General features: G+C 34.4%; 3 protein-coding genes across 3 annotated transcripts; 1 reads left to right on the top strand and 2 right to left on the bottom strand.

The window, feature by feature from the left end:
- Positions 1–691: 691 nt before the first annotated feature.
- LOC107013488 (3-hydroxy-3-methylglutaryl-coenzyme A reductase 2) lies at positions 692–3,479 on the bottom strand. The gene is made up of 4 exons (XM_015213390.2): positions 3,451–3,479; positions 2,327–2,340; positions 1,779–2,125; positions 692–1,363 (listed from the first exon to the last, which is right to left on the bottom strand). Exons 1-4 carry the CDS (start codon positions 3,477–3,479, stop codon positions 1,121–1,123), a joined length of 633 nt encoding a protein of 210 aa, XP_015068876.1. The 3' UTR covers positions 692–1,120.
- Positions 3,480–5,685: 2,206 nt separating this feature from the next.
- Positions 5,686–6,863, top strand: LOC107012242 (PLAT domain-containing protein 3-like). Its single transcript, XM_015212028.2, has 2 exons — positions 5,686–5,829; positions 6,177–6,863. The coding sequence occupies exons 1-2, from the start codon at positions 5,710–5,712 to the stop codon at positions 6,636–6,638; spliced, it is 582 nt and encodes a 193-aa protein (XP_015067514.1). The 5' UTR covers positions 5,686–5,709; the 3' UTR covers positions 6,639–6,863.
- A 2,555-nt stretch (positions 6,864–9,418) lies between these two features.
- On the bottom strand, positions 9,419–13,857 carry LOC107013490 (protein DYAD-like). Its single transcript, XM_015213392.2, has 10 exons — positions 13,803–13,857; positions 13,168–13,300; positions 12,893–13,011; positions 12,108–12,808; positions 11,627–12,010; positions 11,428–11,490; positions 11,258–11,339; positions 11,098–11,154; positions 10,056–10,754; positions 9,419–9,943 (listed from the first exon to the last, which is right to left on the bottom strand). Exons 1-10 carry the CDS (start codon positions 13,851–13,853, stop codon positions 9,725–9,727), a joined length of 2,508 nt encoding a protein of 835 aa, XP_015068878.2. The 5' UTR covers positions 13,854–13,857; the 3' UTR covers positions 9,419–9,724.
- Positions 13,858–14,527: the final 670 nt, after the last annotated feature.

Here is a 14,527-nt window from a genome sequence, read left to right on the forward strand (position 1 = left end):
TAGTATTGAACATGTTGATATTTATGCATGTGTGACAATGTTGTAATTGCTTGTTTATGTTACACTAGTGGGATAGTCGCGTGATCCTACCAGTACACGGTGGTTGTGTACTGTTTTTGCACTTGCTTTTATTTTTGTTGAGTATACGGCATGTTCACGCGACTGTTGATAGACCTCACTTAGAAGACCGGTGATCACTTCGAGTTTAAGGGTGAGCCACATCATTCGGCCTGCCATGGATTTCTCTTTAGTCTATGTCCATCATTTTCGGACCTAGACCTTGTTTTAGTTAGTTGGGTAGATCACTAGAAATTCTAGTTAGATTTAATTCTTGTTTCTAGTTTTGATACATTGACTTTCAGATTCTAGGTTTATTTTCCGTATTGTTATAGTTTATTTAACTTACTTCTGTAACTTAAATATCTTAGTCTTAATTATTTGCTTTAGTTGAATGGTAGTAGTGATTCTCCCACCGGAGGGTTAGAGTGAGTGTCAATCACAACGGGCTGGGTCATGACATAATCTTGATCTATAACCATTAATTAAATTGAATTTAAGTTAATTAACTATATCTTGAAGGTGTTTAATCACACATTCATGTTAAAGAATAAACGTTCATGTAAGAACAAATATGTCAACAATTCATTTGAATAAAAGAACTTATTTTCATATACAACAACACACTTACTAATCAGATCGAGACAACCCCTGTAGAAATGACAAATTAACAACGAAAGGAACAATACAATAGAAACGAAAAGGGTATCGCCTTTTGAAACATTGAATGATACCAAGTGTTGGCAGCTAATACATGTCATCAAGAATCACTGAGACAACAAACACAGCCCAGCTAACTTCTTCCTCCCCACGGACCTTCGTGATACAATGGTGAAACAAAGAAGTGCAATGTATTTGTTTCCGGGACTTCACTTTGTTTTCTGCTACAACACTTGTCTCTTCCTTCTATCTACCCCTCTTCTCTTTATTTTTCTTTTCTTTTTTGCTTTATTAATTTATTTATTCCTAATATAGATCATTCATAAATGGAGGCTACTTGCGGGATCACCTGTGTACACCTTCAAATACAAGGCCGGGAATGGATTGTATTGTATTCCCCTGATTAGGAGGACGCCTTGGTGACATCTTTGGTAGATCTATTGTATTTCATGTGGCTATTAACTAGTTGCCCAGCCGATATAGCTGACATGAGGGATAGTTCACCAGCAAGAACCGAACCAGCTACTACTGTAGCCAAGAGCCTTGCATTTGACCCTGGTGCCTCTCTGTTGGCACCTTTCACTCCTAACAAGTTTAAGCAAGCTGACTGAGATGCAAGTTGAGTTCCACCTCCAACGGTACCAACCTGTATCGAAGCAAATACCATAAATATAACAAGAAATTGGAAGATTTCACAACTAGTTTAAACTGAATTGAGGACAAGATACTTCTACGAGATTGTCGTCTATATATAGTCCAAGTGATCATAAATATATGTGGTGAAAGACATTGCTTCGTTGTAAGGTCTCACAGACTAACACTAAATTGAGATATTTCAAGAATCCTTTCATTGTCTTTTTTCTTTCAAGTGGTTCAACTATTTGATTGAGATTTGAAGAATCCAAACCTGCATCATGATGCATGCATGCAGTACCTTACTATCTCACGACTAAATCAATTTAAACTGATCTCGAAAGTGTTAAGTCTGATTCTTATACATAAAACTCATTAATCTTGATGATTAAAAAGAAGGAACAACAAAGAAAATGTTAATTACATACCTCAATGGAAGGCATTGTAACAGAAATATGGAGGTCCTTGCCATCATTTACAGCCTCCATCATAGTGATGCAGTGCGAGCTCTCTATGTTCTGAGCTGGATCCTGACCGGTGGCTATAAACACAGCTGATACGATATTGCTGGCATGGGCATTGAAACCTCCAAGGGCACCAGCCATGGCAGAGCCAGTAAGATTTTTAAGCATGTTCAGCTCCACAAGAGCAGCAACCTCAGTTTTCAAAACTTTCTTCACCACCTCTTCTGTGATAATTGCCTCACAAACTACAGACTTTCCTCTCCCCTCGATCCAATTAACTGCTGCTGGCTTCTTGTCCGAGCAAAAGTTCCCTGTCACAGTCATAGATAACTTTAGGAGACAATATTATCTAAAGTTCAAGCGATCAAACGATAGAAATTTCATTATTTCTTAAGCTATCATTTTCCAGCCCATTCGAAACACATTTATGATAACCCCATACTGCAGTTATGGTGTTTTACTAATCTTTTAACAGACCATGCATAGCAGAGAAGTTAAGGAAAAACTAATACCAGATATACCGNTCCTCAGCCAATTTTCCAGAAATAAAAATCTGCTGCTCAAAACGACTAAACAGGTCGTTACAAGAAACTTAAAAGGGAATATTATTAATAGTTAACTATCGGTGCAACCTAAACCTATCATTAATATCAGGAAATCATTTGGACTCAAACTCAACAATTGAAGAGTTTCTAGCACAATATTACTAGTGTATTGTGATGATGTATGAACCTAGGATTTGTACTATGCCATTATGAATTATTCTAAAAATATTTGTACGTAAATCTTCTTAAAATATAAAATTTAAAATCTTAAAATAATAATATAGCTGCAAAATAATTAAATACTTTTTTTTGCTCTTTTTCAATTTATAATTTTTTTCTTTTTTATTTCTCATATTTTTACACTAAAAATGAACGAAAAACAAATAATTAAATAAGAATAAGAAACTCAAATAATAATAAGCAAATAGATCTATAAGGGAGATGTTTAAAATTCAAACTAGTCATTGAAGAAAAAATGTCAAAAAAGAAAAATTATGTGTGAGAAAGAGCAAATATATCCTGAACTTTACTAGAAGACTCGGATAAAGATACGATCAAGTATAACATTGGCCTTATAGAATTCATGTCATGTGTACTATATAATAATTTATGGTTGAGATTCACTTAAATTATATATTCATCTTAATAATAAATTTAACTTAATTATATACTCATCTTAATAATAATACAAACAACAAAATAGTCATTTATTTTTATTATTTTAAAACTATCAAATAAAGCAATAAAATGTACTCAAGCTAATATTTTCAAGAAAAAGAAATTAAGATTGGCGGGTATGCGGATCGAGAGTTGCCGATAAGACTCAATTTGATAATGCAAATACTTTCAATCAAGTATATTAAATTTTCTTTTTCAATCTTAATTTATTTATTTATTTTTTTGAAAATATTAGCTTGGGTTACACTTAATTGTTTTATTCGATAGTTTTAAAAAATAAAAATAGTTGATAACTTTGTTGTTTTTATTATTAAGATGAGTATATAATTTAAATGAATCTCAATCATAAATAATCATATAATAGGCATGACATGAATCTATAAGACATTGAACATTACTTGACCTAATTATACTTGACCGGATCTTTATCGAGAAGACTCATATATATCCTTTAGTTATTTTTTAAAAATAAAAAATAAAAAAAATAATATAAAATTAATGTTTTCACTTCCATTAAATAATAAGAGTACATGTGAGCTATTTTCATAAGTGTTAGGAGTATATGTAAGTTATTTTTATAACGATAAAGTTAAATCATAAAGTTGAAAAATATCAAGCCCTTTTCCCCTTATTTTTATAGTGAAATTATGAGATATGTGTTGTGTTTGTATGCTAATTTGTTTCATGTCTATTGCTGGTAGGTGTGATAAGAAATTCTTTTTTAAATGATACAGATTGCAATTAAATAGTAAAAACAAATATAACAGGATTCAGATTAAGTTGATCCAAGTTCATTACTGTTTAATTAATAACTTTAGTTTGGTTTTAGTTTTAAAGTAGACGGTGTCAAGCTATTAATGATTTTTTATTTCTCCTTTATGGTGTGATATGGTCACCCCAAGTGAGGCCATATATATTTTGGGATATGATGAAAATGGTAGGCTAACAAATTCTTCAATGAAGCTTTAAACTTTACCAAAGTAAAGCCACATTAGTGCCTCATTTTCTTAGCTTGGTATGCTACTCTTTTAAAAGGTTTTGCATTTTTTTTTTCTTAGAAAGAAAGGAAAAGAGAAAGGAAAAGAGTCTGAAAAATATTTTAATTTTGATCGAAATTACTGATATCAAATTTTATGGAGATCTTTTATCTCTGAACTATTTAATAGTGTGCTTTTAATCCATTAACTATTTATTAGTGTATTTTAAAGGTATATATGTGCACGAGCGAACAAATTACTATTTATAATTATACAATATTTTTTTATGTTCATGTGGATACATATATATATTTCTTTAAAATACACTTTTAAATAGTGCAGGCGATAAAAGGTACTTTTCAAAATTTGATATCGTAACAACAATTTCGATCAAAATTCTGATATATTTCACACTACTTCCCTAAAAAGAAATATCCTTTTAACACATTTTACATATTCTTTAAAACAAGAAGCAAAAAATCATTTGTAGTAGCTTTAACATTGTATTCGAAAATGAAAATGAACGATTTTTGGTTTAACTTTATACTCTATCCGTCTCAATTTATGTTTCTCCTTTCGAATTTTGAGATTTAAACAAGTATATCTTTGACCGTGATTTTTTCATATATCTTTTAAATATTATCAATTATTATGACTTATAATACTTTCTACATACTTTTTAAGTATATATAAATTTAATTCTAAAAAAGATGAATTTTTCATGTCCAAATTCATGGTCAAACATAAATAGTTCATAAAATATTAATATATTATGTATATAGAATAACAAAAAAATATGTATATAATTTGTTGATTAAAGCTCGACTTGATTATTTCTTTTGAATTTTCGAACAAATCAAAATAAAAAAAAAAATTATCAAATTTTCAAAAATGTAAAATCAAACTAAAAAAAAAAAATGCAGCGTCAATCTTCCTATCCTCTAATTCTTAAATTATTATGTTCAGATGGAGTAGGTGAACAATTAATTAAGCAAGCTTTAAGTATAATCTAAATAAATCTGCCCATGTGCGACAGAACAGATCTGTCATCCGTTTAAATCTGGTTTCAAATTATGTTAATTATAAGTGGATTAATTCATATTTACCTCAAAATCAATAGATTTTTTTAATCAATCCTTTTATTTTAAGAATAAGAATGGGTAATAATATTTACGTCTGTGGACAACTAAACCTATATTTAATATTTACTCAAACAGTAGTAACTATTACTAATACCGTCCTGTTGATATTTGTCGGGAAATATAATTAACTTCTTTCTCCGTTCAAAAAAATAAAATGATTTTATTTCTTTTTTAATCTATTTTAAAAAATTAACCCCATTCATTTTTTTAACATTTTAATTTAATCTTTCCATATGACATATAGATTAAAGGAAATTTTGATATATTTAACATAATTTTAATTTAGAATTATAAAATTAAATTAGTATTTTTTGGTCAAATTTGACCATTCTATTTAAAACAGAGAGAGTAATAAAAATATACTCTCTAATAATTTAATAGTTTAAGCTTATGGTATCAAAGCAGATTTTGAAATTTGATCTCACCGCTATCCATATCAAAAAGAATTTTCACTCCAATTGCCAATTTAAAAGAAAAAAAATGAAAGGAGGGGGCCCTATTGACTTTTTCGTACAGCAAGCTGTAATGACGCGGCCCCAATGTTGGGTTTATAATGGAGTGTGCTATCACTCTGAGTTTGAAGATCAAAGAGAAAATGACGAGTCTCCACTTCCTCATTGCTGTTGCTTTCACTTTCTTCCTTACAGCTCATATTGCTGCAGCTGGTTCATCTGTAACTCCCTCCCTCTTCATTTCATTTTACTAATTTAATGCTTTTCAATCTCAATTCACTACTCATCTTTCTATTCCACCTGATCCAACTTTTAGATCGATCGAGTTTCATTTTATTTGATTTGATCCTAATTATTACTCTTATTGTAGCTTATTTGCTTTTCACTATTGATTGTTTGATGCTATTGATTCATCATCAATGTTCCATTCGTCGATCTGTTTTTTTTTGCTTGCATTTTTAGATCAACAATGTAGGTATTTACTAGAGATCTGAATCTGTATTATTACTGCAAATATGCAGTATTTGGATTTGAGACACACTGATTAACAATGTTTTGGTGCTTGCAGGAAGAGTGTGTGTATACTCTGTATGTTCGAACTGGTTCAATCATAAAGGGTGGAACTGACTCCAAAATCAGCGTTACACTAGGCGATGCTTCTGGAAAATCAGTATGGATTCCAGATCTTGAAAAGTGGGGTTTAATGGGTCCAAATTACGATTACTACGAAAGAGGTAATGTGGATATCTTCACTGGTAGAGGCAAATGTATTAGCACACCAATTTGCAGACTTAATGTTACTTCTGATGGATCTGGAGATCACCATGGATGGTTCTTGGATTATGTTGAGACAACTTTCACTGGTCCTCATATGCAGTGTAGTCAGAGCATATTCTATGTGGAACAATGGTTGGCTTCTGATGCACCTCCTTATGAGTTATCTGTTTCTCTTGATGGCTGTAAAAAGAAGATTGGGCATCACGGTAGGCGTTTTGTTGTGGGTAAACCTATTAGGTCTGCTTCAGAATAGTTTGGGTTGTTGTGAATTCATCATGGAAAGGTCAAATGAGAGCTACATTTGTGTTTTTGAGTGATAATAATGTGTTTTCCTTCCAGCTTTGTTGAAATAAATTTTGTTCTGCTGCGTTTTTGTTCTCTTTAGTGCTGCGTGAAGGTATATAGTAACCCAATAATTTGTTTATGTGAATTGGTATACTATTACTATCACACACAATTCTCTTAGTTTCTTGATTAACCAAATGCTTTATTATATTTATAGGCATGTTGTAATTAACCAGATTGATGGAGTATGTTTCTTCATGTCCTCTATCTATCGTTAGTGTTCATAATTTACTTTTAGTTTTACTCATAAAAGAATATGGACTAAGATTACAATAGGAAATGTATATCTATAATGTTTGTTTGAAGTGTTAATGAATTCAATTTACCATCCTTTATCCATAACTTCGCCATGGTTTCAAAATTGCATTATATTCTCCAACGTATGGGTAACCAAGGAATGGACATGTGTGGTTGAATCGATATCAAATATAAGATTGTTGTTGCAAGAATCGATATCAAACATATGTGGAAATGTAGTAGGCATTCTAGAAGCAACGGACTATCAGGATTTACTCTCGGTTACTCCTAGCTTCTCAAGAAACAATAAAATGAGAAAAATGTTTTCTCTAATGAGAAGTACATGGAATAAAGGGAACAATGGTTTCAGTTACAGTGTTGGTATGGTCATGAAAAGATATTTTTGCCTCTGTAGTCTTTATAAAAGAAAAACAACTTATGCAGAATTAAAAGCATTCTGTTGTTCTAATGAATGTTGATGATCCAAAATTGTCCTCTTGCAAAATATATTGTTTATCTAGTTAAGAAACAACTCCTAAAAATAACACTACTCCTAAAGAGTATGCTCTCATCGAACTTCCGTAGATGCATGGGGTTGCTTTCTTGTCTGACTCCCTGAATCATGCATTGATTATTCAGAGTATACGCGTAGCCGATAAACAGAAAAGCATTGCTGTTTTGTCTACCAGAATTGTAACATGTATGTTACTAGTCACATGTTCGTGTTTTAACAGAACAAATTATACAATGAAGAGAAAAATTGTCATTTCTGACAGGTTAGTTTTGATTAAAGTTTCATTCTTTATCAATTTCATATGCATGGGCTTTATCCAAGAAAATCTATAAGGAAAAGAAAGCCAAAATCGTAAACCCAAAAGCTGAGATAAAAGGAGTTACAGCAGTGCTGAATTCGAGAATTGCTTCTCTTTGATTTAGTTACTTGTATGATATGTTTTTGCTGTGCAGATTAATGCAGTGATTGATAGAAGTAGGCTAAAGTCATAAGCGACCCATTAACTTGTCTGCATCTTTCGATTTGACACTTGATCTAAGATCTATTCCCATAGCACACTTGCCTTACTCTCAAGATGTACCTATTAGTCACACTAACTGAAAATATAATGTGTGTACACTCGCCAATGAGCAATAATGTAGCAAAGTGACGAATTAACAGAGGACATGTAGCATTTGGGCCCAAAATAATGGTTAGAAATGAATTATGAGGAAAAAAAACATTTATAAGCACCCTTGGGGGTGGCCTAGGCCCCTTGCCAACGAAAACAAGGGTTTCACTTTCTTTAATGATGTAACTTTATGTAGTTGCTGGTTGTGGCAAAAAAGGAGATGTGGTGTAGAAGAGCTATTTGGAATGTAATGCAAGATTTCCGTGATTTAATGGGAATTCTCATTACAAGTCCTTTCATTTCCCTTCTAGTGAGAAATGCAGCGACGACTACTTGGCAAGCTATTAGCAGGTTACCTATCTTACCTGTTCCACTCTCTTAGTCTTAGTCTAACATGGTCTCTCTTTTAATTTGTTAAAAGCTGTCTCAATCATTTTCTTAACATGGCATCTATGGCAAATTGACTTTCACTGTTTCACATAACTGCTATAAGACTCCCAACAATGTCTCCTAAACTCATCCAGGCCTGTAGCTAGTGTATATCTCTCTGACGTTGGTGATAACTGATTATTAATTCAAAGCCTTGTTTATGGTAGTTCTGTATTGCGTTACTTTCTTTATAGTCTGTAATCCTAGTGTTCTGTACTTGGCTGTGTGGAACTTTGGTTGCTTTCTTGCAATTTTTCTTTGTTTTTGAGCAACTTTGAATGGAGCTTTCCTCGATATCCTACACATGCATTTATATATTTTGTACTCTTGAACTCAAACTAACTCCGGCTTAAATAACACCAAATGCAGCTCACACTTCAGTGAGATAGGATTCTACTGCACAAGCTGGAATGCCCGTCTCTAGTTATATTTATTTGTATCTGTATATGAATATGAAACACAATTATTTAAGACATACATATGAACGAGAGTTAATGTCTATATCATTGAAATACAAATTTAGCAGGTTATATTTTTTGTACAATAAAATTGCAATTAATGAAACTGATGCCTTCTTTCGTAAGTGAAATCGTGCATTTATTTACATGTTTGTTGCCTCTTCTGGAAAGATGAAATCTAGCAGTTAGTGAAAATCAATTACTACTGCTATTTTTGGCACCCTATTGATGAAGGGTATGAAGTCTGTTCCCAGTCACTTGCTGGTTTAAATGACAAATTTATTGCCATAAATCATTTCGTATTCATTTTGTCAAAGTGTTATTTGAATGCTAATCAGATGTTTCTACTGTAATTCGAGGATAGATATGAAACGCTCGACTATTTTTTCTTTACATGCCTCATCTACTGGTTCAAACCAGCAAATAAAAGATGGCCTTGAATACCTTGTTCTGTTAATAATAATCTTATCATACAACAGTTGAGACGTAATGTGCTAGAAACCTCTATATTTTCAACAATTCAACTATGGAAAGAGAAAATATTAGATCAGTTTTTCTAGTACGTGGGATAGGGAACACAAATACACTGAGAATTAAACATACACTTATCGTGTGATATAGATTCCTATCGATACCATTAGAAGGTAGCAAACATCCAATGGAAAAGCAACTCGATTGAGGCCAAAAAAAACAGTATCTTCAACTTGTGCTTAGAAACAAGGACCTAATAGTCTTAGTTACTACTACTAAATGATGGACTCATCTGAGGCAGCGTTTCTTGGAGTAGCCAGAACTAACCAACTAGCAGCTCCCTGGGGCAAGGATGTGGCAGATGAAGAACAGCATTTGCTTGCTTGTTGATGACCGTACTCCTCCCTGCTGATGCTAACCTGGCTAGCCCTGTCATCCCCTGAAGCTTGCCGTGCTTTACTCATCTTGACTCCCTTCACCGGAGAGGAGAATGTCTTGAGTTACATACACAGATAGAATTAAAGTGGCATTCAATTACCAAGAACATAAATAGTTAATTAGATCAAGTGCAGACTGAGAGATAGAGATGGGATACATGATACTCACATGAGGTGTGACAGTAGTTGTCGTGGTTATAGTTTGTCTTGATGTTGGGGCTTGGCGAAATCCTTCACCAACGTTATGAGGGACATCATTTAAGTTGATGAGAGTAGTTGTTTTGTTTCCAGTTGAGTAGTTCATCATGTTATCCCCAGCTTCATAGCAAGTTTCACTAGATATGGTGGAGACAGTAACAGTGACTGCTCGTCTTTCAGGGACAGGCTTGACAGGGGAAGCTAGGTTGTTGTTATGAAAATTATTAGAGTAAGGCAGCAATGAAGGAGGAGCTATAGCAGTAGAAGAAGAGACTGAGGGTGGTGTTTGGACCATATGAAGATCTTCAACCTGGACCACAACCTGAGGGGACAAGTTACAACCGCTACTCTTGCGGACCATGTTTGGCCAAAGGAAACTACCCTGGGGTTTGCACAGTCTGAAGCCACTCTTGAGCCTTTGTATCTTGGCAGCTTTTCCCTCAGCTGCTGGGGGAGCATTTTTTGCTTTTCTGGGGTTAATTGCTGTTAGCTCCTTGCTCTGATCATTTGATCTCTCCATTGCTACATCTACTGCTTGCACTCCATGTTTCTCACTTCCTTGTTCCACTTCCTTTCTCTTCACTTCAGCAAATTGTTCAGCCGACAACATTAATGTCGTGATCACCTTATCTTTTTCTTCCAGTTTAGAGACCAGGTTCAGAAACTTTTCCTGTATTCATCACCCAATTAACATTTAACAGTCCACAGAAACTATTAGTACTAAAAATATCACCACTCCTACTGTACCATGAATCTCTACTTCCTCACTAATCAAAACATAATTAAGCCCCATTTCTCCCTTTCCCCTTCACCCTAACCAGAGATAAAAACTCAGAGAACCGTAGAGGGGAAGTAGTGCATTTTTGATGGATTAGAGACATCAGAAATGATTGAGTTCAGTTGGGTGTCTCAAATGTGAGTTACAGCATAATATGAAACTATGGAAGTGACAGTTGCATCTAATTCCACATGCAAGGCAGTAACATACATATAACGTTGATCAGTTAGAATACCTCCATTTTTGCCATGAAATCTGAATTGGCTATCATTAATTGTTTCTTGCACTTTTCCTGCCACAGAAACAGAACATGAAGTATAATTACCAAACGGGTTAAGTAGTATTAATCTGGAAACCACTCATATGACAAACTTTTGGCTTTTGGAAATAAATACCATTGATGGAATAGCTTTCCTTGACGTCTCAATAGCTTTGGTTTCTTGTTGCTTCTTCTTCAATTCAAGCTCCTCAATCTTTCTGCTCAAATAAAAACACAGCCATAGATGTTTATATATCACCAATGTAAAAGCTTAAAATTACAGTGTAAAATCACCAGTACTTTCACCTTTTCAGCTTTCCAACTTCTATTTCCAACTGTTTCTTGGAAATGGCCATGTCCTCCCAGTCTCTGTTTTACGACCAACAGACAGATATAGCAAAATTTTCAGAGCTCGACAAGAACAACCATAAAACAAACTTTTTTTCTTTCTGGGACATGGACATGCACTTTGAAAACTAGTATATTAATAGCATTTTCAGCTAACCTTTTGAGTACAAAAATCTCATTTTTCAGGTGCCTAAATTCCTGGGCACAGACAGGGTGTTGAGTGGGAGAGTCTCCGAGCTCCCAACCAGGTGGGGGAATCCAATAAGGATCATTAACACCGGCCTCCTTCCTGATGTTAACTAGGTCAGCACTCTCCAACCAATACTCCATTGCACCCTCAGCATTGTGGCGGCGGCGAAAACGTTCCGTTCCTCCAGGTGCAATCTTACCGGCCATGTGCTTGAGCAGATGATCCAACAGGCCGGTATCTCCGATGCTCTTCCGTGCCTCTGCTCTCAACTCTGGCCGGAGAATTGGGTTAGTAGCTATTGCACCCTTTGCCTTCATCACCTCCATTAAGTTCTTCTCCGCCGACTTGTACCTTGAGTGAAGACATTAGAAATTAAAGAGAGGATTGTTTTTATCCTGAAACTACAAAACGTAGAGGAATAATGCAATGGATCAGTAGCTTTACTTACCTCTCTGTAGACCAACGGTCTTTGGGGTCTTTGTATACTGTCAACTGCCTGCATTTGTTTTTCTTGGCAACTTTATTTTTCTGCCTTTGAATCTCAATCCTTGTTTTCTTTGCCTGTTTCTCTGTAGTTGCTCTTAAGCTATATCTTTTTCTCTTCAGGTTCCTGTTAGTCTTCTCTGTTACAGCTTCCTCCTCCTCATAATTCTCCTCTGTTTCCTCATCATCTTCCTGCTTTAATGATTCAGCTCCGACTTCATCCTCTTCCTCTTCATCCTCCTCCTCCTCATCTTCTTCTTCAGATTTTGCAGGTACTTCCACCTTTGGAATATCATCTCCTTGAACGAAACTGGAAGAAGACTTGGTGTTGTTGCTTTCTTCATGTCTCCCTAGAAACTTGACTTGGCGACGTATCCCCCATGTAACCATTCCATTGACCTTGAGCTGAGAGAAGCAGGTTCCACTCTTTGGGAGAACACCCAAACTAGTCGAGTTCATCAACCAGAAGCTATGAAGATGCTTCTTCTCCGCAAACTCGAGAGAAGGAACTTGACGGAGAAGCACTTTATTAGCGAGAGCTGTTCCCATGACAAACTTCTCGTCAAAAGCTGGATACATCTCCCGGGTGCTATTGCTGAAATATGTGTGTAGTGACTCCAAGCTCGGGAACCTGACTGCCACATTCAATGCAGTTGTCTCGCTCACCTGATCATGAAAAGAAAAAAAAATCAAAAAATTGAATTCATTGACGTGACGTATATAACATGATCAGGGATTAATTCTCTTCACCATAGCTACTCGGATGGACTTGAGTTGAACTGGGGTTCTTGGAGGCAAAAAGATATGATCAATCTCGTAAATAGAACCTATCTCAATGTTCATCTTCGCACCCAGACTTTCATGGTCGTCTGTTGAAAAGTGGAAAGAAGTATAATTATGTGAATACATTTTCCGAGAAACCCAAGATTTAAAATGGAGTATAAAAGGTTGATTCAGATGCGGCTAACAATATAGTAGTACTCCACTACTAGTGCTGCAGAGAGAGAGAGAGAGAGTGTGTGTACCGTGGCGTTTTAGGGTAGAGTGATTTTCTGATGTGGGCAGAAGTGGTTGGTTTTCATGTCTGCCCAAAGCTGGTACTGTAGTGTCTGCACCAACGACACTGCTTTGCTTTTGCCCTTTCTGGTAATCCATTTCCTGTACCATATAATAAAGCTGTAATATTGTAATATGAACACCACCACCCTTCATTCTCTACAATATATAATACTATAACACACGTACTCTCAATTTACCTCTCTCTATATGTAATAAATAGTTTAAAATCAAAATGTTTTTAACGTACCATAAATAGTTCAAATATATTAATTAACATGCATAATTAACTAATTAAATTTTTTTTGCTTCCACTCATGCGGTTATTTAAAATCACAATCATCATCATCAAAAAGATTTTTTTTTGTCTTTTTGCCGTCACGGTATAATATGTGTATATTACATGCACGCACTTGCATTGAAAGCTAGTACTACACTTTTTTTAATTTGGCGCGTGGAGTTTTTATAGCGCGTGTAACAGAAAAAGGAAAATATTCAGATACTGATTACATTGTCTGCTACAGAAATTAACCATTTCGTCTCTGATCCCAAGTGCGCAACTTTTTAGAGAGAGAAACTGTATAAGTAGAGAGAGAAAGCTTACGATATTAGCTTGAATGATTTTTCTGGATCTTTTTCTGTAGTAAGTTTCCATTGTCAAATATCTGTAAAAGCATCAAAATAGATGAGCGCAATTAATATCGCTAATGATTTGCATTAAAAGTTAGGAGTTTTTGGGGTTCAAAATTCAAAAAAGTTGAGAAAATGCTGTCATTAGGGTTTTCCAGAAAATGAAGAATTCCATGTATAGTAATGCATTAAACATAGCGGCTGAAAAGCAAAAAGATCAGAAAAACTCAAACAGATATATACCCAGACATGAACTGCGCTATCCGCAGTCTTCCAGTACACTCACCATGTTTTCTCTCCAATACGCCAATTTAATTTATGTATATTCATCCAACACAAATTAAACGAACTGATAAAAAGTGAGGAAAAAAAACCCAGTGCTTTTTGACTAAACTGATCGATCAGAAAAAAGCTGTAAACTTACGGAAAAATCGCAGATTACTGATTCGTGAATTCATACTCATATCAAAACAAGACGAAAAACAAGAAGTAGTAATCTTTTTGTTTTTGTTTTTGAAGATTATTATAGCTTACAAAGATACTCCATAAACACATGAAAACAGTTGCGATTTCAATAGTAACTTGATCGATCCAGTTCCTATAACTTAAACTTCATATGTTTTTTTCTATTATTTAGCCCTAGATCAACTCCATTTTTCATTTTTTTTCCCTGAGAAAACAACAAGCTAGCTAAGATCG

The sequence above is a fragment of the Solanum pennellii genome, chromosome 3 (genome assembly GCF_001406875.1).
Source record: "Solanum pennellii chromosome 3, SPENNV200".
NCBI classification, from domain to species: Eukaryota; Viridiplantae; Streptophyta; class Magnoliopsida; order Solanales; family Solanaceae; genus Solanum; species Solanum pennellii.